Source organism: Melozone crissalis, unplaced genomic scaffold, assembly GCF_028551555.1.
Source record: "Melozone crissalis strain CALT ecotype California unplaced genomic scaffold, PUWL_Pcris_2 ptg000027l_1, whole genome shotgun sequence".
Classification (NCBI taxonomy): Eukaryota; Metazoa; Chordata; class Aves; order Passeriformes; family Passerellidae; genus Melozone; species Melozone crissalis.
In genome coordinates this window covers 27774967-27795379 of record NW_026535805.1, presented here as the reverse complement: position 1 = coordinate 27795379, position 20413 = coordinate 27774967, and the positions used below count along the sequence as shown (strand labels likewise).

The 20413-nt window shown below is 34.3% G+C and overlaps 1 protein-coding gene across 4 annotated transcripts in view; it reads right to left on the bottom strand.

Moving 5' to 3' along the window:
* Positions 1–20413, bottom strand: part of RYR2 (ryanodine receptor 2) — a 381701-nt gene that overhangs the window by 57693 nt on the left and 303595 nt on the right. For all 4 annotated transcript variants that reach the window (XM_054280079.1, XM_054280080.1, XM_054280081.1 and 1 more), the window contains 10 exons: positions 19083–19213; positions 17040–17360; positions 15433–15673; positions 14936–15023; positions 13803–13895; positions 13261–13431; positions 12231–12290; positions 8229–8363; positions 4944–5056; positions 4207–4303 (listed from right to left, as the gene is read on the bottom strand). In XM_054280079.1, the coding sequence (XP_054136054.1) occupies positions 4207–4303; positions 4944–5056; positions 8229–8363; positions 12231–12290; positions 13261–13431; positions 13803–13895; positions 14936–15023; positions 15433–15673; positions 17040–17360; positions 19083–19213 (1450 nt within the window). The remainder of the gene's footprint in view (positions 1–4206; positions 4304–4943; positions 5057–8228; positions 8364–12230; positions 12291–13260; positions 13432–13802; positions 13896–14935; positions 15024–15432; positions 15674–17039; positions 17361–19082; positions 19214–20413) is intronic.

Sequence of the window (20413 nt, the reverse complement as noted above, 5' to 3'; positions counted from 1 at the left end):
TTTAATTCTCTATAGTGAAAAATGTTTCACTCTGTGCAATTTTCTAATCATTTACTATTAACAAAGGTAACTTTGATTTGAAAAAACAGGAGGAAGCAACTTCCAAGCAAAGTATGGTAAAACTGAACCCCAACTGCGTTTATGACCATGAAGACTTACAAAGATGATGCCCCTTGCAAAGCTTTGGATTTCTTCTCCTCACAAAAATCAACTCTCTTCCCTAGATTCAGAAAATAACTTCAGTCTTACTCTGTTATCCAGAACTAGTGGAAACCACATGCCATCATTTATTATTATACTGTCTGTTGCTATGTTAACGAGCTTCATCAGATAAAAATGAAAATCCTGTTTCAAGTCTATGCTGGTATAATGCTCACTGAGAAACTCTGAGAGACTTTGAGGGAGAGGAAATCCAAACCTGAAGCTTACCAACAGTTTTAGACAGCTCCAGTCTACCAACAACACTAATGTTGGCAGGATGCAGAATTTTAGGACAAGTACAATCAATAATGTACAAAAAATATTATATATCATTCAATAATAAATATAAATGCATAAAGAGGGTTCTTTTTTCATGTGGGGTTTTTTTTTCAGTTTTAGACAGCTCTAGTTGGCTTTCTTTGAAAGAAAATGTGGTCCTAAATACTACAATGACAACAACGAAAGTGGTGTTCTGAAAAGCATCTATACAAATCTCTGACTTGTTATTGTTTGCCAAAAGGCATTTTCAGAAAGAAAGTTTTGCCTATCAAGTTATTAACAAAATTGCTTCATCCAGACACTTTTTTCTATGAAGAATATAGAAGCTGAAAGAAAATTGGTTGAATAAATTATGCCCACTCTTTGCCCTTGTTTTCATCTAGCACTATACACAAAAATGCAGATAAAAAGAATTCCATGCATTGATAGGACAGAATGAGTAATACATTATTATATTGCCACATGTTATCTTTTAAGCAATAAGGATAGGTTGGCCACTTCAGAGATATGAAGAAAATGGATTGTTGTCTATTAAGAACACAAATTTTTCATGCCAGAGAGATTCCTGTGGGAATGCCTATAGCTTTCTATGAATACTACTATTTCTATGGGCCTGTGAAGTCCATCTTTCTCATGCAGCTGTACCAAACATGACTGGCTGCAGCTAAGAATTCCCTTCAGCTGATGTCTATGCACAATGGTTGTTCCATGTGCCATTCTATGATGGCCATACAAGGTTCATGTCACATTTTCAGTATGTGATAATATTTACAGTATCAATAACAAGACCAGAACAATTATGGATGTCTTCCCCTGCTTTTTATTTCAGTCCCATTTAGAACGCTGACCTTCTCTTTAATTAACTGGCAGTATTCTGTACTTCATAATGTTATGAACCAGGATATCTCCTTAATGCTATAAAAACTGATGAAACAAAAGGGCAGAAGTTGTGTTATTGTGTAACTAGTTTACAGAGATTTATTGAAATTAAATGGAGGATCAAATTCACCAATGACTGAGTTAAGGAGAACTCATTATTAAGCACAGCATGAACACTAGAATCAGCGATTTTCTGACATTTCTGGCAAATAAGTATGCTTAATATTCATTGTCTTGAGACATTTGCCCTATAATTATTTAAGTGTAAAACAAAAAGCTTTACCTGAATGTAACATAAGAGGGCAAAACAAATACGTTGGGTAAGTTTTAGCTCCCATTTCTAAATCTTGAAGACTTAAAAAATATTATTTTATATAATTTAATTTTATTTTATATAATCCAAATTTCTATTAAACAGATTGTTCTTACAATTTATTATGTCCAATAAAATCCACCAACAATTATGTCAAATAAGCTTGTGTTCATATAACCTATTTATTTAAGCAGAAGCATTTTTACAATTAATAAAAAGTGCTGAATACCTTACGATGCTAATATCAAACATAAAAATCTAGTTGCCTCAGAGGCTTGATATGTTGAATCAGAATTAAGAATCAGCACAATTAAACTCCTCAAAATGAGCACAAGTGAATTCTTTTATCCTTTAACTTCACAAGTGAAAGAAGATTCACTTCTGTATAACAGACTTAAGGAGAGAAGATTCAGGGAGAAAAACTGCAAGTGTAAGTTCAGTTCTCTGCTTTTATGTGAGGGAAATGCTTAATTCCCAAATCCGAGAAAAATCTTTTACCACCCATCCATAAATCACCGGGATCTGGCAAAGTCAGCAATAAAATAGATTTGACTGTGTTTGTTCCTTTCAATAATTTTTACTTAGCAGGAAAGAATGGTCAAGGTTCTCAGTATTGAGAAAGAACTCACTATATAAAAGTGAGGCATAAAGGATTGAAGTGTACTAACTAGAGAGAGTTAAAGGACAGGGATCTTGCCTATGGTTTCTGGGTCCTGGACCAATTAATTTTCCTATTTAATATGTGAACAGTCCAGAAACTTCAGACAACCCTTCAAAAATACATCAGAGAGCCCAAGGCTCCCCCTTTCTCCCATTCCAGATGAGTTCTGCTACCCTAGCCTAGGCTGTGATTGCATCTTGCCAGTTCAATAAACTTTTAACTCCTTGCTAAACCAGGGTATAGTTTCCCTAAGAGGAAACTTCACCAGCAACACAAACACATCTTTCATGATGTCCACAAAACATTCAGTGTCAGATCCACAAAGCTGAAACTCAAACTCTCACCCTTCTGGGAGTGAGTGCTCTAAGGCAGCAAGAATGTGATGCAAATTTATTTAAAAGTCAAATGGAGTTTAGTGCGCTCTTTTTAATGAAAGGTGCAATACACATCTCCCAAAGAGAGCAATGGAAACACACAAATCCATATGTTTGAGGAATTAAAAGGGAATTACTGTAGGTTTTTTTTCATTTTTGTAAATAAAGGATGATATAAAAGCCAGGTCAGTCTGTTTCTGTCCTCTGAGTTTTTCACTGAAGCTACTGGTTGGCAAGGAGTTATTAATAAACTTAGCAGATATATGGGTTCATCATGGAGGTAAGGAGAGAATCCTTTATCTCAGTGAAGCCAAATTACCATGCTGGGCTATTTCCTTACATGCACACACCTGCACATACATGCACACATGTACACATGCCCACTCATGCTCTAAACTACTAAAATATAATTATTTTTGAGACTGAACCTGCACTATTTAAAGCACTTGCATTGTGTTGGGATACATAAGGATATCAGTTTAAAAGGCTGTATCCAAAGTAAACATTTGTAGAAGTCTCTTGTATTTTCAGAGTAAGAATAATATTGCTCGTAAAATAAGAATGCCACTATAAATTAATTCTGCATGTGTGCTAGCAAAACTAAACTTCCAAAGTCTGCCTGTGTTGAGCTCATTGCTGCTGATTTCCCTTTCACTATTTTGATCCTAATTTTCAAAATTGTTTACAACTTGGGTGACTGGTTTTAAGCATAAGCTTTAAGCAGTAAAAGCAGATTAATATTTTTTTTGCTAATAGAAATTTTATGGTTTTCTTCCTCTCTCTATTACAGAGAGCAGGCTCCCCTTACAATAAAAAGACTTATTTCAGATTGTGTTCTGTTGGACCTCCCAGGGACTGAATCAGTTCCTAGTTTCTTGCCCAAGCTGTGAAAATGCTACCTTTCAGAGAGGCAATTGTAAGGGATGAGGACCCCAGACTTAAATGGAAATCATTGTAGGTATTTGCAAGGCTAAAGACATGGCTCTAACACTTCACTACTGGGAAAAATCTTCATGTCCCTGCCAAGAGGATTCTTCTGTGAAGAAGTAGACTCTGACAGGTTTGAAGGAACTGACTGATCTAAGACTGGATTCCTCTAGTTTCACATTCTAACCTTTTGGCTTAAATGGCTTTAATGTGCATTATGTAGTCCTCAAATACACAAAGGTTAGCTGCAAAACAGGAGGGAATAGGTTGTTCCAGTTCTCCACAGGGCAGAAGATAAGAGATAGGGGAATGACAGCAATTGATATGTAATTTAGGAGAAAAAGCTTTATAAAAGGTTATTGAAGCCCTGAAGCAAAGAGCTTGAGGGGATTTTGGAATCTCCATCATGTGTAATTTTCAAAAAGCTGCCGAAGTGACTTGGTTATAGCTCATCCCTTTGGGTAGAGATAGCTTAAGTGATATCTTAGCTACTTCAGAGATTTATAATTATTACTATACAAGGAGAATGTTAATCCATGATAAATTCCTATGACCCTTTCACCCAGACGTACTGCTAAGTCTTCTATCAGTTTGTCTTCAAAGTAGTGTTCTTCTGTTTCAATCCAAGATTTGTCATAGCCTTGAAGAAAGAGATTGACGGCTCGGTGTCTAAAAAAGGAACATTTAAAACAAAAACTGTAAACTTGTAAAAAGAAGATTTGACCAATATGAATTTCATTTAGCTTGAACAACTGTCCAGTCATTACAATAATAATTTAAAAGGGAAGAAAAATTTCTATGTTAAAACCTATCAAAGCGCCCATTTAAAAAGAAAATTTAGATTAAAATGTTTTATTTAAGACTGTGTCACACAAACTTGTAAAACTGATGCTCAAACATAGTAATAATTATTTAGGAATAGATAATAAAACTGTAAAGAAATTTAAATGCAACAAATAAAAAAATAAATTATCACATTGGTGAGTTTTATGTTCTTTATATATAAAATATTTTTATGGTTTTTAATACAAATATTAAGATAACAGAAATGGATAACTTTGGATTGTGCTCAAATAATTGCATTTTTTAAAGTTGAGGATTAGACTTGAAATTAGAAACTGAAAATTATATTTTTTGTTATTCTTTTCAGAAGATGGAGAAAAGTAATTAAATCTAATAAATAAAGCAATATACAAGCTATAATACCAAGTTTATCAATTACTGGCTTTCTTTTTTTTTTCCTTTTGAGCTTGCCAAATAACTCTGTATAAACTGTAGTGGATTTGTGAAAGAACAATAGAGCCCTTACCTTGGCAGATTATACAACGGTGCCATTCTAAAGCAGGCCACTACTGCTCTTTTCCTCTGTTTGGACAGCAGCTTATGCCACACTGCTTTTTTGGACCGCTGAGGATGCTCAACCTGTTACACGAGATACACATGGAAAAATAATGTGGCAATGTCCCTAGCGTCAGAAAACAGTAATATTAGTAAAAATGTTAGTTAACAGATAAATCAAGTAGAAAAGGAACAGAAGAAGAATAGATCAGAAAAAGGTTCTAGACAGAGTTCAAGCATTCAGAGAAATCATAGAATCAGAATTTAGAAAATAAACTTAAAGCAAAAATCTCCTTTTCTTGGTACAATATAGATATTCTTTTTCACTTCATTGTACTTTTGCTTTTATATGGCACACTATCATCAATAAGGCCATCTCTCAGGAAGCCTTAACTTTCAATGCAAAGAGCCTTCTTTCATTCCATCTTTTATGTGTAACTCTTTACACATGTACAGGTAAATTGTACTCACATTGCCTCAGACAATATTTTTAAAGAAATTTTCATGGATACAAAAATATCTTTTATTTGTAATATTTACCATAATCAGTTACGATGGAAAGGAAGTAACTTCAGGAAAGAGTGTCAAGTACTAAGACTTAAGACTAAATCTTTACTGTGAAGTAGCACACACAGAATGTACATCAAATGTACATCAATACCTCAAAACACTTTAGCTACATTTCAGAAAACTAAAACTGTCTTAAAATATATTCTCTTTCTGCATCTTGGCTCTACAGTAGCATGAGATGAAATAGGGTGTGCTCCCTCTTTATCTTTTATGATTTTAGGGTTTCTTCTTCTATCTTTTATTCTTTTTTCCATCCCAAGAAAATCACTGCTGTGGTGCTGAAGAGCACCTGCATACATCTGTAAATAGCCTGACTGGATAACTGGGAACCATGACTGCAGACTGTGCTACAGATCAGTCCTTTCCCAGAGCCTATTTAGTCTCTGTGATTTATTTCACACATCTTTCATAAAAATTATATAATTTGATTTAACCCATGCAGCTGTTGTAGAGTTAAAGGGAGTTGAACTTTGGGGTGGGTTGTTTGGTTTTTTATGGGTGGCTTGTTTCTTTTACAAACAACTACACTCCTCTGTGTTCCAACAGCATCAAAGAAGCCAGTGGTAGCACTTCTACCCTGAAAGTCTTGCTAATTCTCCCTTGCAATAAAATCAAGTATGATATGAAAAAAATGCAATGACAATTCTGATATTTATGTAGACTCAAAATTCAATCCAAATTTGGTTATTCAGTTTAGTGAAATACAAAAAAATATTAATAGTTAAACAATGAACATTTAATTAAACAGACAACAACACTGCCATTCAGTGAAATATAGAATCAAACTTGTAAGATTAAGTAGGAGCGATCTTAAATAGGTTCTTTCTAAAAGTTAAAATAGAAAAGAAAAATATTTTTTAAGAGGAAGGACAAAAAAACATTCACAGCAAACATGTTTACAGTCACAAAAACAAGTGCCAGCACTACTAATTTAAAAGTCAGACAAATCTAAATATGAAAGTTAGGCAATTAGTAATATCTTCACAAACAATTATAAAACCCTCAATACTTTCCCAAAAGAAATAGCCTCGGCCTACGCAAGCAGATTTCTGAAAACAGTAAAAACAAAGAAGTTAGGTCTGCATGGAAAGAAAACACAAAGAATGGACTGGTCATTGCTGGTGCAATACAGAAAACATTTAAAGTATATATGGAGAACAGAGTATTTGTATACAGACAGCAAAGGATTACTCAAGACTATCATAAATACAGATATAGTGCTCATATATTCATTAAGTTTTAAAGACAGCAGATTTCCCATTTCAGTAACAAAAGCTCCTGAGAAACAGGTACAAGGCAGCCATAAAAAAAAAAAGGCAGAAAACTTGTCAACAAGTCATTGTTTAAGTCTGATCAGAAGTATTGACCTTAAATGTTGATCTGGATGAGAATCCATCCTGTTCCATACTATTGCAGGATCATCTCAGTCAACTTTGATAAAACCAAGGTAGAAGAGAAAACTTTTCCCTCCCTCCCCCCATATTTCTAGCTTTTCTCTAGTCTTCTTTCCTCAGAGGAAACATATATCCTTTCAAATCAGCACCCATTCTCCTCTCTCGCTCTCTCTCCGAGGCAAATAATGATTGACAAGGATTTACTTCCATACTTCTACCCCTTTTTGCTTGCTCCCCACATATTCAGCAACAGGTAAAAATTAGTGACTCCTCCTTATTCTCTTCTACCAAACTGTGTAAGGCTGTTGAACTTGCAGCAAATCCATATCAAGGCTGGCAAGCTATATGAAGAAGAGTTGTGTGATGCAACAGACAGGATACAGAGATTCAGATCAACACACCTTCTGCAGAGTGTGTATAAGAGCACATTCACACATCTCTCAGGTTCCTATTCACTGAACCAGTGAGTTCCTGACAGTGAGGAAACTTCTTGACATTGGATCTCAAAACTTTCTGAGTGAAACCAACTAATCTAATGAGAATACAAGAGAACCTTGGATTTTCAAATGTTCCTTGAAAAGAAAAAAAAAATTAGTAATATTTATATGAAGATAGTTCGTAACGTATAGTCTGCAACCAGCTATATTCATGTCTGCCATTAGGAACACCTTCCAAGTTAATGTCCTGATTTTTCACTAAATGGAAGGAAAGGAAAAAACATAATAAATCTAAAGTGCATAATAGGTAATAATTCAAAGAAAAGTCACAAAAATAACTTATCAACTAGTCTTTGACCTGTAAGTTGTATCCATATAGAAGATTTTTTAACTTCATATTTAAAAAATATGGAAAGGACACAAAATAAAAGACATAACTACTCAAGGAAAAGTTACTGTAGTTCAAGCCACATGGGAAGCTCATATATTAATGCAAAAAACATTGAATAATACAACAGAGTTTTTTGCCAAATTATGAAGCAACTTAAAGTTTCTGACAGAGTTTTTCAGAAAAAAATAATTCCTCCAACCTGCTTCTGCTGTTTCTTGAATGCAGCAAGGAATATATGAGTTTTCCCTATTGGCCAAAAAAATTGTTGGAGCTGCTGCAAATACACTGCAAGATAGATATGACCATAATACTGGACTACAAAATACAGGATTAAGCACGTAAACATTAGCTATCAAAAGAAAGAAAAAAGATTATAACATTAAACACAGTTGGTGAAAGTACAAATGAAAGGGTGAATACTTTTATTTAGATTAAGAAGCAATGAAATTGGTAAAATGTCTAACCTGTTCTAGGTGAAACAGCACATTAGCTATATCAAGGACCCTTTCCACAGTCTTCTCTGGATCTGAGGAATCTTCAGTCCTGTTTGGCAAATCTTTGTAAAGTGCCATCTGCCATCTAATGGCGGGATCCTCAAGCTGCAGGAGAAACATTTCACATGTCACCAAGGCAAGATGTTCCAAACAGTTTAACTAGTAGAGAAACAGTTTCAAAGGTGAACTGAAACACTTTATATGGCTAACCTACACACTTACATAACCCATCCAGCATCCATTACACTGTGAGAACAAGACTAATTTGCGCAATGCTTTGTAAGAGCTTCCAGAAAACATAAAGTGTTTTGGGTTGGAAGGCAACTTTAAGGCCAACTTTAACTTCCAACCCCTCTGTCATACACAAGGACACCTTCCACAAGAGCAGATTTCTCAAAGTCATGTCCAACTCAGCCTTGAATACCTCCAGAGATGACGTATCCACAGTTTCTATGGGTGACGTGTCCCACAGAACTAAAACACTAATAACCATACAAATAGCAAAAAATCATTGGTCAACAAATAACACTGGCACCAGCAATGAATATAGTATTTGAGGAAAAGTAATGAGTATGAGGTACATAGACATAATGTAGTACACTGCCTTTCCCATTATTAAATGAAACAACACTAAGAGTTGCTGTATTAGTTGGGATTACTTAGTTTTCAGTCATGGAAATTAGTAGTATTGCTATTATTCACATCTATTTTAAAATTTTTCTTTAATCGTTAGAAAATCCTCATTTTACTGATTAATAGCTAAAAAATTAGAAGTTAATTTGGAAAACTGAAATTCAGATGCATTTGCTTATCAGCCTACAAATTATAAAGAATGGTAAGAAGAAAAACGGTTTTTATCAAGTTTTTCTCTTTACATTTCATTTTTTCTACTTCATTAACTTGTAATTCTCTGTTTTACAACTGGTGTTTTCTTTTAGGTTTGTTGTGTCTCCCCAGTCCTTCTGCTAATCAAGACTACTGCAACACACTTTGCAAGCATTTACCATGCCAATGACACTGATGACCCATTTTACTGAGAACTGTGGCCAGTGATCATTCCTGATTCTGCAGCTGCTGTTGCAGACACACTGGCCCAGATGGCTAGAGAACTCAGGAGCCAAACCATACAGATTTCTCTAGGGCTTGAACTCAACACTTACTTGTCTGAAACTTCTTTGTGAATCCAGATTTCAATTTGTGCCTGAGACAATACTGCTAATTCACCTCCTCAAAACATATTACGATACAAGGCTTACTCAAGTTCCAGGAATGATTAAAAACTTACACAGCTGTTCATTAATAGTTTATTACAACCTAGAAAGCCACATTTTGCAGGCATTTCTTCCACCTTTCGGCTTTTCCATTTCTTAACAACTGGCACATCCACAGTCTTTGTTTGAGCATTTGACTGGATCATCATGAATGGATAGTCCACAAAAGACTTTTTAATCACAGGTGGAGATGTCTTTTGATCTGAGGACTCCTCACATTCTATCAAGGTACAGCTTTTTTGTATAGGTAGTTTTCTAAGGGCATGAGTAGTTGGCATTTCAAGGTGTGAATTAGAATGGCTGGAAGAAGATTTTGGTGACTTGAGCTTCATCCATGTCAAAATGAATGCAAGTTTCATCATCAATTTCTTGAAATAAAAGGCTTGGTACTGAGTAACAGCATGCAGGCATGCAAGGAAAGGAAAGACAGAAACAGGGTGAAGACAAATGTAGACAAAGGTAGACAAATGCATGAAATAGACGCCATAACATTAATAGCTAAAGATTCAGAAGGATGATTCTTTAACAGTGTAGTACTCCAAAAAGGAATCTAGATAAATTTCATTTTAGCTCTAATGTAAGTAACAGAATGTTAGGTGTCTGTGAGAAGAAGTCATTAACAGAAAACACCATTTAAAGAAAGAATATTGCTATGGTTAGAAGCAAACTAGCCTTTCAAAAAGCAGTATTTTTCCTATATTTTGAAAGCCACTTTACACAAATACCACTATGACTAAGTTACATATTAATTCATAGTAAAAAAAAATAATTTCAATTTATAAGACCATTTGGCCCTCATTCTATTATATCTGATTCAATTAGACAACAAAAGCCTAGTGTATGCATGATGGCATCATTTTTTGTTACAAGAAATATCATCTTGACTGTATAGCGACTGAATCCTAATGACATCAGAGAATTATGGAATAAATTGTATTGTAATTTGTACATAATTACTGAACTTAACGTTAGACATAATGCTTTAAGTAACTAGCTACACACTTATAAGTTTACAATTGGAAAATCCAACAGTGTGGATTTTGGATTAGCTAAAATTACTTTTGTCTTAATTATCAAGGCACTGTGAAATTGCACCAATCTAAGAAATTTAAAAGAAATTTTATTCTCATGTAGTATAAACAGAGAAGATGTAAGTTGCTAAACAAGTGCAACCTTTAAATTGAAGCACAGGAAGCCTCTGAAGAGAAAGCACAGACCAAGGTACTAGAATGTATCATGACTTCCAGCAACAAAGTAGTAACAGACAGAAATTTCTTAACAGCAGAACATATCACTGAAGAAACATAACAGAAACTGAAGCAGTTAAAACAGGAGGGTAAGTGCTAAATAGCAACATGAAATCCCAGGCAAGACTTGTAACTGCATGGCTCATAAAATTAAAATGTGCACATACTGAAAATGACAGAACAGAAATATCTATCACTGTCACTAAGAAAACAGTATTGAAGTTTATACACAAAATCACCTCACGTTCAAAGGTTTTATGTTCATGGCATTCTCATTGTTTAAGTACTGTCACTCATTAAGATCTTCAGAAACACTGCTTTCTTCCTAGTACTTTGCCTGCTTGTTTTCTGCTTCTCAGTATATAACAGTATTTGCTATATAAGGATAAGTATTTCAAGGTTTTAGGATTTAACCAAATCTTTTGCTTTTGAGTAAACTTTTCTATGTGCAAACCCTATCATTTAAAGCTACTGGATTAAACACTTTTGTTGTTAACACTGCAGAGACATATGGAAAATATGATGGAAGAAAATTAATCTTCACATATTATTCAGGAAGAACCATCCCAAGACCAGCTCATCAAAAAAAAAAAAAAAAAAATTACTGCTATGCAGTGATTGCAGTGGAATCTAGACTTCTGAATGATTCTTAAATAACAGTTCAGAAAAAAAGCACCAGATTTTCAACTCATGTTTACTCTTTTGTGACCTTTCAATAAGCACAGAAAACAGTAGTTTAGTTTTCTCTTGAGGTGAACAAAAGATGGGGAAGAGAGAGGAAGTAGAGGAGAATCCTAAGTAAAGCAAGATGCATGAGTACGATTCCATCTTTCTTCAGGAGCGGAGACAGATGCATAATTTTATTACACTCCCATATTCTGCCTTCTTTTTCTTTATTTGAAGCATTAATAAAACAGCTCCATTATGCTGGCCATTTCAAGACTTTCCCCCTAAAGCTATTCACCTGGAACTAATTGGAATTCAGTAACAGAAATCTATACTTTTTCCCAAAATACCTTTTTTTCCCAGGGCTGAAAAGCAGGAACCAAACTGAGAAAACTTGAGATTTTTCACTTTACAGAGTATGTCAAAATGGCAGCTTTCTTTTCATTTACACTTAAAGTTGATACTAAGTAACTTTGAGCATTTTGCAGACTTTATCTCAAATAGGAGTAGCTGCAGTTTTAACAGTAATAGAACTTCCCTCCATCTCCAGTTTTGTATTAATGGTGTGAATAGAGAGAGATTTGAAGGGCCATATATCATTGTATATAGTGCACGTAAACACACATTAAAAACCTAACATTTAACAGTTAATATTAACAAGTTACTTGACAGAAGAGAAAAAGGGACTACAAGTTCTCTTAATGAACCAAGGCAGGTTGCCATTATACAGCGCCGACAAATGAATTCAAAGGAAGAAAAATCAAATTTACAAACTGCACATAGATTACCTTGCCCTGAAGGTGAAGATTACTACGGATGACATCTCGTACTTCATCTTCAGTGTCTTTCTGCCAATAGATTACAAATCATATAAATTAAGAATGGAAGGTAATTAGGAAACGTTATGATTCACATAAATATCAACCTTGGGCTTCATAAGATGATGAATGAAACTGACAATGTGAAAGATTGAGAAATATATCAGAGACAAATCTTTTCTTAACCAAGCTTGCAGGATCAAGTACTGTATGGCATCATGCATATCTGTTCACAGCAACACACTACATGCGAGCCTGAATTCATATTGCTGACATACAGACACAGAAAGTTTGACCAAATCAAGTCAATAACATGAACACAGCCTTTTATGATTTGAGTTCTCTTTTTTTGCAGAGCTCTTTCATAGCATCCTTTATAGGATTCAGTTCAGCAGTCCAATGGTCCTATAACCCCCTGGAGTGTATAAAGTATTATAGCTTGAGAAAAGGAGTATATTCCAAATTAAAATCAAAGTATTGCACTGTGAGTACATACCCTAAAGAATCACTTCTGAAACAGTCTATCCCTACATAAATTCTTTCATTCACATGGGAGTGATTAAAAGGAATTAGTTATACTGGGCACAGAAGTTAGGAAACAGCTAGTTCTTAATTTCATGAGAGTCACAAAATCAACTAGATTAGAAAAGACTTTAGAGATCAACTCCAACCAAATTCAAGCTTCATAAAAATATAAAAACCACTATTTTGCATTAAAAATTAAGAAATAACTAGTTCAACGACTGAATGCTATCTCTGTTCATATCCTGATCATTCTGAAATACATCCATACTGATCATAAGTATGTTCAAATTGAAATGTTTTAAACCATGAGGAAAATATGTAGATATAAACCATAATCACCCACTGTGCCCTTATTAAACAGAGTTATAATCTTGATTCTCTGCATCATGCTGTAAGAATGAACACAGGATGAAACATTAAAAAAATTAGATTACTAAATGTATTTAACTTTTAGAAGTGCAAAAAGAGCACCTACCATGCTAAAACGATTTTTGGCCAGTGCAATTAGCTCTTGGTCTCCAGGAGCACAAATGTTTAGGCCTATTGGAAGCAATCTCTTCAGTGCTGCCACAATGAGAGAGGTCTGCATAGAGTAGCGGTCCCCTTTTCGCTTCATCTTCTTCCTTTCCTGGTCAGAAACTGCCGCCTGCAGAATAAAGTAAAGATTAAAAAGACACCAAATCCAATATCAAATAAAAGAATTGTACTAGCAACTTCGTACTTGTCTCTGGTTTAACAATTTCCTTATTACCTATACAGGTGTGACCTCATCCAGGGGAACTGGCATTTTAACATTGCCAATATTTTGCAATGTGTTACTCAAATGACTGTGTTTTGTGTCTCAACACAGTGTTTTCAATAGATTTTTTCACCAGAAAAAAAAAACCCACAAAACCTAAAGCAAATCCCTCCCCTCAAAAAAAAAATCAAACAAAAAAAAATTAAAAAATAAAAGCTGCTTCTCTGGAATCTTGCTGACTCCTACCCTCCACAAAGAGAAAAATATGATTACGCTACCTTAGACATCTTAGATTTGGTGTCACTGATAAGGAAAGACATGTTGTTGATTTCATTTTGTACCACAAAGTTCTGCTCTTCCCTTTTGAAATTCTGAAAATATACAAATCTCAGTTAGAAGCATTTATATGAGTCCTCTATCTAAACATACGTTAAATAAAAGTACAAATTAAGTGGAAATCTGTAAAATCCACAAGTTAAGACAAGGGCAGTAAAAATTAACAGACGATCAACAATGTCCTTGAATTTCAGCTTCATTTATATTGCGTAACTCAGGTAGTCTATGTTTGGGGATTTTCTCCATGTTAGAGAGAAGGAAACATTTCTCTAGCTATGAAAAAGACATGATAAAAATCTCACCCCTCCTCCAATTCAATATAAAAATATCGTGCATGTTTTCCCTTACTAATAAATTAATAATTCATTTTTCCCCATTATAAACTTCCACTATATTCAGGTACACAAGAAAATACTTAAATAAAATATTGAAATTATGAATACACAGGTGATTTCATTATCTGGTATCTACCTGCAGTATAATCACTTTTTGTGCACAGTGTTGTTTATAATAAATCTTACATTCAAATTCAGGCACAAATACTGTAGTTATAAGGTATCATGTTCCCAAGACTTGAATCAACTGAAGCTATAGCAAATAAAGAAATTTCATACAGACAAGAGTCCATACAAAGATCTAATGCTTTAAAGCAATTTGATTATTTTGGGTTTTTAATTCTTTGTGCTCCAGTATTCATTGAATCAGGTTTTACTTAAGAAGTATCTGTACTTACTAGGTGTGATTACAAAAAGGCTATGGGGTAAAAATAATTGAAAAGAGAAAAATGGTAAGGATACAAAATGCAATGAGTTTAACACATTAAAAAAAATCCCGAATTACAAACTAGAATCTGTAAGAAAAATATCTTTAATCAATTTACTATGTTACTAAAAACCTATCCAATTCTCTTATTTTCTCTGCAATTTCAAAAGTATTAGAAATATGACTCATTAATATCTTCCCATCTGCAGTTTCATTTGTTGTTAAATGTGTTTGAAAAATATAACCACTAAACAACTGATCTACCTATTAAGAAGCCTCATTAAAAAAAAGTATTTACCAAGGAATTACTTACATGAGATTTTGACCAGTAAATGAAAACCTCAGCCACCATGCGGAACAACTCTTCTGCTTCAGGATTGGGCTCTTTGAGCCATTTTGCCCTAAAATTTGGTAAAAAGGTGAAAAAGGGGATAATCCTCATTGTCTTAATGCTTTGAAATCACTTTTCAACATTTCACAAGGATACAAATCAACAAAAGCAATAATATATGCTTTTAATCCTTTCTGGTAGCAGTGGCTTTTTGATGTCCTATTTCAAACCCTTACAATTCTTTAATATTAATCCTAATTCTAATCCAATAGATCTGGACTGAAATTTTGTTTTGTTTTCTTCTCAAAAAGCCCCCAGCTCCTCCTAAAAGTCAGAAAGCATTAGCTTGAGCAACTGCAAGATTGTCAGACTGAGTAAAAGCCACTTTAATTCAGTGCTAGGCACATAAAGGGACAAGAGGTGGTATCAATAAAAAGGAAGGTTTTATGAGATTCATTGACCTATTCCTCTCCACATACCTGTTATAGTCCACAAATCTAATCAACAAAGGGTAGAAGGCATAGAGGTCCCGTGCCAAAGTGGTGAACTCATCTAGGATGAGCAGTTCAGCCTCCGACATGTCACCTCTGCCTTCTGCTCTTAGATGTTCTTCATCCGATACAACCACTGCTGCCTTTTTCTTTAGTTTATCCATCAGTGGAAGGAAGTGTGTCTTTAAGAGCTGTGGCTTCGCTTTACTTATGATGGGCTGGGAAAACACTATTTAAGGCAATGAATATTATAATATATACCTGGCCACAAAATATAACTAAAATCTTTTACCTTTTCCCGCTTTCTTGAAACTTACTTCTATGCTACAGAGCCAAATCCTGCCCCCATTGAAATCAGCAGAAGTTTTGCCAAGAATTAAATGTGGTCAGGATTTCACGAAGTCAATTCACTTTGTCTGAGGGCAGAAATTGCAACTTCACAGACTAAGGCTGCAAGATCATAAAACTTGAAACACCTCTTTACTGGAATTCTGTCAGCATGGTATTTGACTGCATAGTTTTATTGAGCAATGCCAAAGTTGTTTAATGGTATGGATGGATACACATATAGCTAAATAGTGCATGCACAAGTTTTCTCAGCTGCTGGCTCCTGCTTTGAACCTTGCTTGAGCGAAGGGGAGCTGGAAAGCATGCTCTGGTTATTTGAAAACCCTTGGAAACGTCTTGCCTGTATTTCTTCTGCACACTAAGTCTTGGATGTAGACACAAATGGGAGTGATTCAACTGATTCATTTCAGACTTGTCAGCACAAGCTTTTTGAAAATCTACTCACAATAGCAGTTATGTAAATTAGCACTTCAACTGGGCCCATTGGTACCAAACAATTTGTAACACACTGATTAAATTATACAGAATTTTAGGCAGTTGCTACCTATTCTTAGAGTGCATTACATTGCTAATTCTCAAAACACTAGGCATTCTGAATGCTGCCATGAATAAAATTACTACTACAGTAAATACTGGAAAGTCATAAGGAAGTCTAATTGAAAAATTGAATCCACACCACTGAAGTGACTTTTCCTCAGAGACTGTAACACTGAGAATTAAAGAGTTTTAAAATTAATTTCAAGTGTTCACCAGATGATAGTCAATGTAACTATTACTAAAATGATATGAGAATTTCAACATTTCTTTGTAATGAATATATGTTAGATATATGCCTTCAAACCCAGGTTTTAAGGATCCAGCACTCATACAGAATAGTAAGGAACTGTATAATGCCTGCAAATGAAAATTTGCTATGTAATGAAAATGGGGCTAAAATACTACAGTCCTTGAATTTAATATACTGCAAAAGGCACATGTGTATATTCTATGGAAAAAGAAATGTTCTAATGTAGTTCCTACATTACTTATAGAGAGATTAAAGCATACTGCTTACACTGCTTCTTCTTTATACTTGGTATTTCTGGTTCATCCAGATCTGTATTGTTTAAAAATTTAAAAATATGAGTGTTCTCCTATTCCAGCTTTAACAGGGTAAATACAGAGACATTCAGAGTCTCTGTGTGTGTATATACATTCTGAATATACACACACATTTGTTTGATAGTTGATTTATTTTCACATCTTACCTGCCAACCTCTTCATCCAGGCTCCTTCATCAATACCAAGGTTGTTATAGATGATTTTCAATATGTTACCCAACAGAGTGTTCATGTGCTCTGACGTCAAGGCTGTGCAACACATTTCAGCCTTATCAGGATTGTTCTCAGGCCCATGCTCCCACCAGTGTGACATGTAGCTACACAGCATGGGCAGTATGACTTCCATGATATGTGGCATTTGTGTGTAACGAATACCGGATTCTGCTAGTTCCACTATTTCTTCCATCAGCTTCATCAAGGAAGGAATGTTTGGGCAAAACTCTTCTACACTAGTTGGCAAATTGAGAACTGTTGGAAAAAAAAAACCCAAATGTCAATAAACTAGGTCATAAAAGGAGAACAATTCTCTTCAGGTGCTATTCAATACAACTTCTCTTTTCTGTTTACATTTGCATCCTTGTGATACAAAGGAAACATACCCAACACAACAATAAAAAACACATCCTTTTATACTGTTGAGCAATAAACTGTTGTAACTGTAATTAAAATTTCTATATGAAACCTTCAACAATGTAAATATTGTGGAATGAATTCATAGAAATCAGATTAAATTTTCTATATACAAAATAAACCTTAAATTTCAAAATCTCTTCCAGTGTAAGTTTTGCTGTTGAGAAAACAAATTGATACAATGAAATATCTCTCAACAATACATCAGGTGAGACCTGGAATTCTAATAGAACAAACAGAAATCATTGCCTATCCTAACAAATTGAGCAGATTTGAGAAACTGATTCTAGAGATGAATATGTGATTGTAAATGTTTACTTTTAAATTCATTTGAATTTTTAGTTCCTTCCTCTGAAAAGGCACTGCAGTTGCCTTGATTTTTGAGGCAGTTTCTTTCATCTACAAAAAAATATCTGCAAGCACAGTCTGCAGCTCCTGAATGTTTAACATACAGACACATACCATGACACACACAGGTATCTATAGAGCAAAAATTTAGCCTGCAACTTGTGAATACAAGTGTCTCTACCAGCATTCCACAACTCCTTGTTGTCTTTTTTGCCAAGCAGTATCTTCTCCTGTTTAGAGCAAATATATTTTACACTGACATCACATAGTCTCCTTAAAGATTATGCAATTTTGGACAAAACATTCAAATTTCTGTTAAAAGTCATGACAGCAGAGTGGACTGTATATGTATATAGTAAGCATGCATAATTGTAGATATTTTAAAGTTTGGATACTAGAGCTCCTTGGAGAAAAAATCAGTTATGCTCCCTTTTTTAAAAAATAAAGGTGAAGTTATAAAATTGTTGCCATTATAAACTGGCATCTTACACGAACATACACTGTCATCTCTGTGTATCTGTAAGATGATACAGACTCAGCATATATGCAGAGTTGGTGAAGTTCTACTGCAACTTCTATTTATTTCAGGAACACTTTGTGCATGTGACCTTATTCAACAATCATGTTGCAGCATAAGAAACATCAAGAATGGAATAAAAAGATATATGTAAAGTAAACATATATAATGTCACTGTAAAACATCTGTACTGCCCTTTATGTCAAACAAAATTACAACCAATACTAGTCTGCTATTTTTTTAATTTATAAGGGCATAATATGTAATTAATACAGCAAAGCCATTTTCCTTCAGTTGCAAGCATGTTTTAGGGACCCAAAACTGTTTATATAAACTGAGGAAACAAAGCTCCTGACAAGAATGCTTAATTTTATGATCAAATATAGAATATCTGAGGTACTAAAAATGTGCAGTCTCTTCATTAATTAAATTCCAAAGTGGTATTTTGAGAATGGTATCTCAAAATTAACATATCAGTAGCATTAGGAACATATAATGATCAGTTTTTCCAGACTGAGAAAATAAATTGATTAGAAAATTGATTTAGAAATAAAGATTTAGAAAACAAATTAATCCATGAAATTACAAGAAAATTCTTGCATTATAAAATATATGCAAAATCACACATCTTAAGGCAAGCAGCGTTTATAGTGAAATCATGTTTTCATAACCATGATGTCAGTTTCTGAAAATACCTGCTCTATCTCTTGCATTCTTGGTATTGTAGATTGAGTAGATATTATGTTTGTTCAAATGAGTTTCCAAAAAAGCCACTGGAAATGCCCCTGAGAAAGCAGCCAAGCACTCTCCTAGAGCTGAGCGTTGCCTGTGAATTAACAAACACCATTAGTGACACACATCCTTGATCACAGAGCCACAAATTGGGTAAGGGCGGAAGGGACCACCAGTGGAGTCAGCTGGTAAGTACTGACTGACCACACCTTGGGGTTGTGGTCTGAGGTCAATGCATTTCAAAGAGAAGCCACGACATTACTGGGATCATCAACACAAGAACATGTACTTGGAAAAGACGCCTAGCAATCCTCTGCTAATATATGAATGATATGAAAGACATAAAATCTCAAAGGCGGCCTACACAGCTTATAGAAAATGAAAAACATGCAGGGGAAACCAAAGTAATTATAAAAACGCCTTCTGATCTATTACTTTCTTGTCAACTTTACTGACTGCATAATCCCTAGCATTAAGAAAAAGCTACTGGATAGAACAAAAGAACAAAATCAACTATCATTTTATCTAAGCGATATTTCACTTTTCTAAGAAATAATGATAATCACTTTTATGCTTAGTCTAGTATGAAAGTCAAGTTCTTCTGTTGGTGGAAAATTGTTTCTAATGATCAAGAGCTCTGAAATTTTATCACAAAGCCATTGCTTTAATATCTTCAACTATATGACATTTATTTGATAATCAAAATTCTTTGTGTGTCAAAATTTTTAAAAGCTTGTTTCTAGGAAGAAGTAAGTGATGCCCTCCCTGTCACTTCACTTGGGTTCTTCACATGACAGCTATATTAGTCTTTCTAATTTTCAATTTAATTGATCACAGCAGAATTTAGAAAGGTGAGAAATCCCTAGCTGAGACCAAATCACACATGTGACAGAAATTCTAGAGAATTTCAACTCAGGAGAAACATGAACTTTCAAGTTAAAAGGAAAAAAATACCTCAAAACTGATCTTGCGATTTAACAAGGTTCATCCTGGGTCTACAGTTTATCTCGGTCTTGAAGATTTTATTCTTTATAGATATAACTCATTAAACTTGATTTTGTTAAATCTAACTTCATTCCCATTATCACTCATACTGTTTTCTCCTTCCTTTTTCCCCCCTTTTCATTAGGTCTTCATAAGCAAAACATACATCCATCACACACCTGAGAACAGCATGTGCTTTTTGATTTTGGTGGCAGACAATCATACACAAAAATTATTGGTTACACTGATATATTTTGTCTTCAAAAGAAATCCTATATCCTTTATTTGCCAAACAGCCAAAGAAATTAAT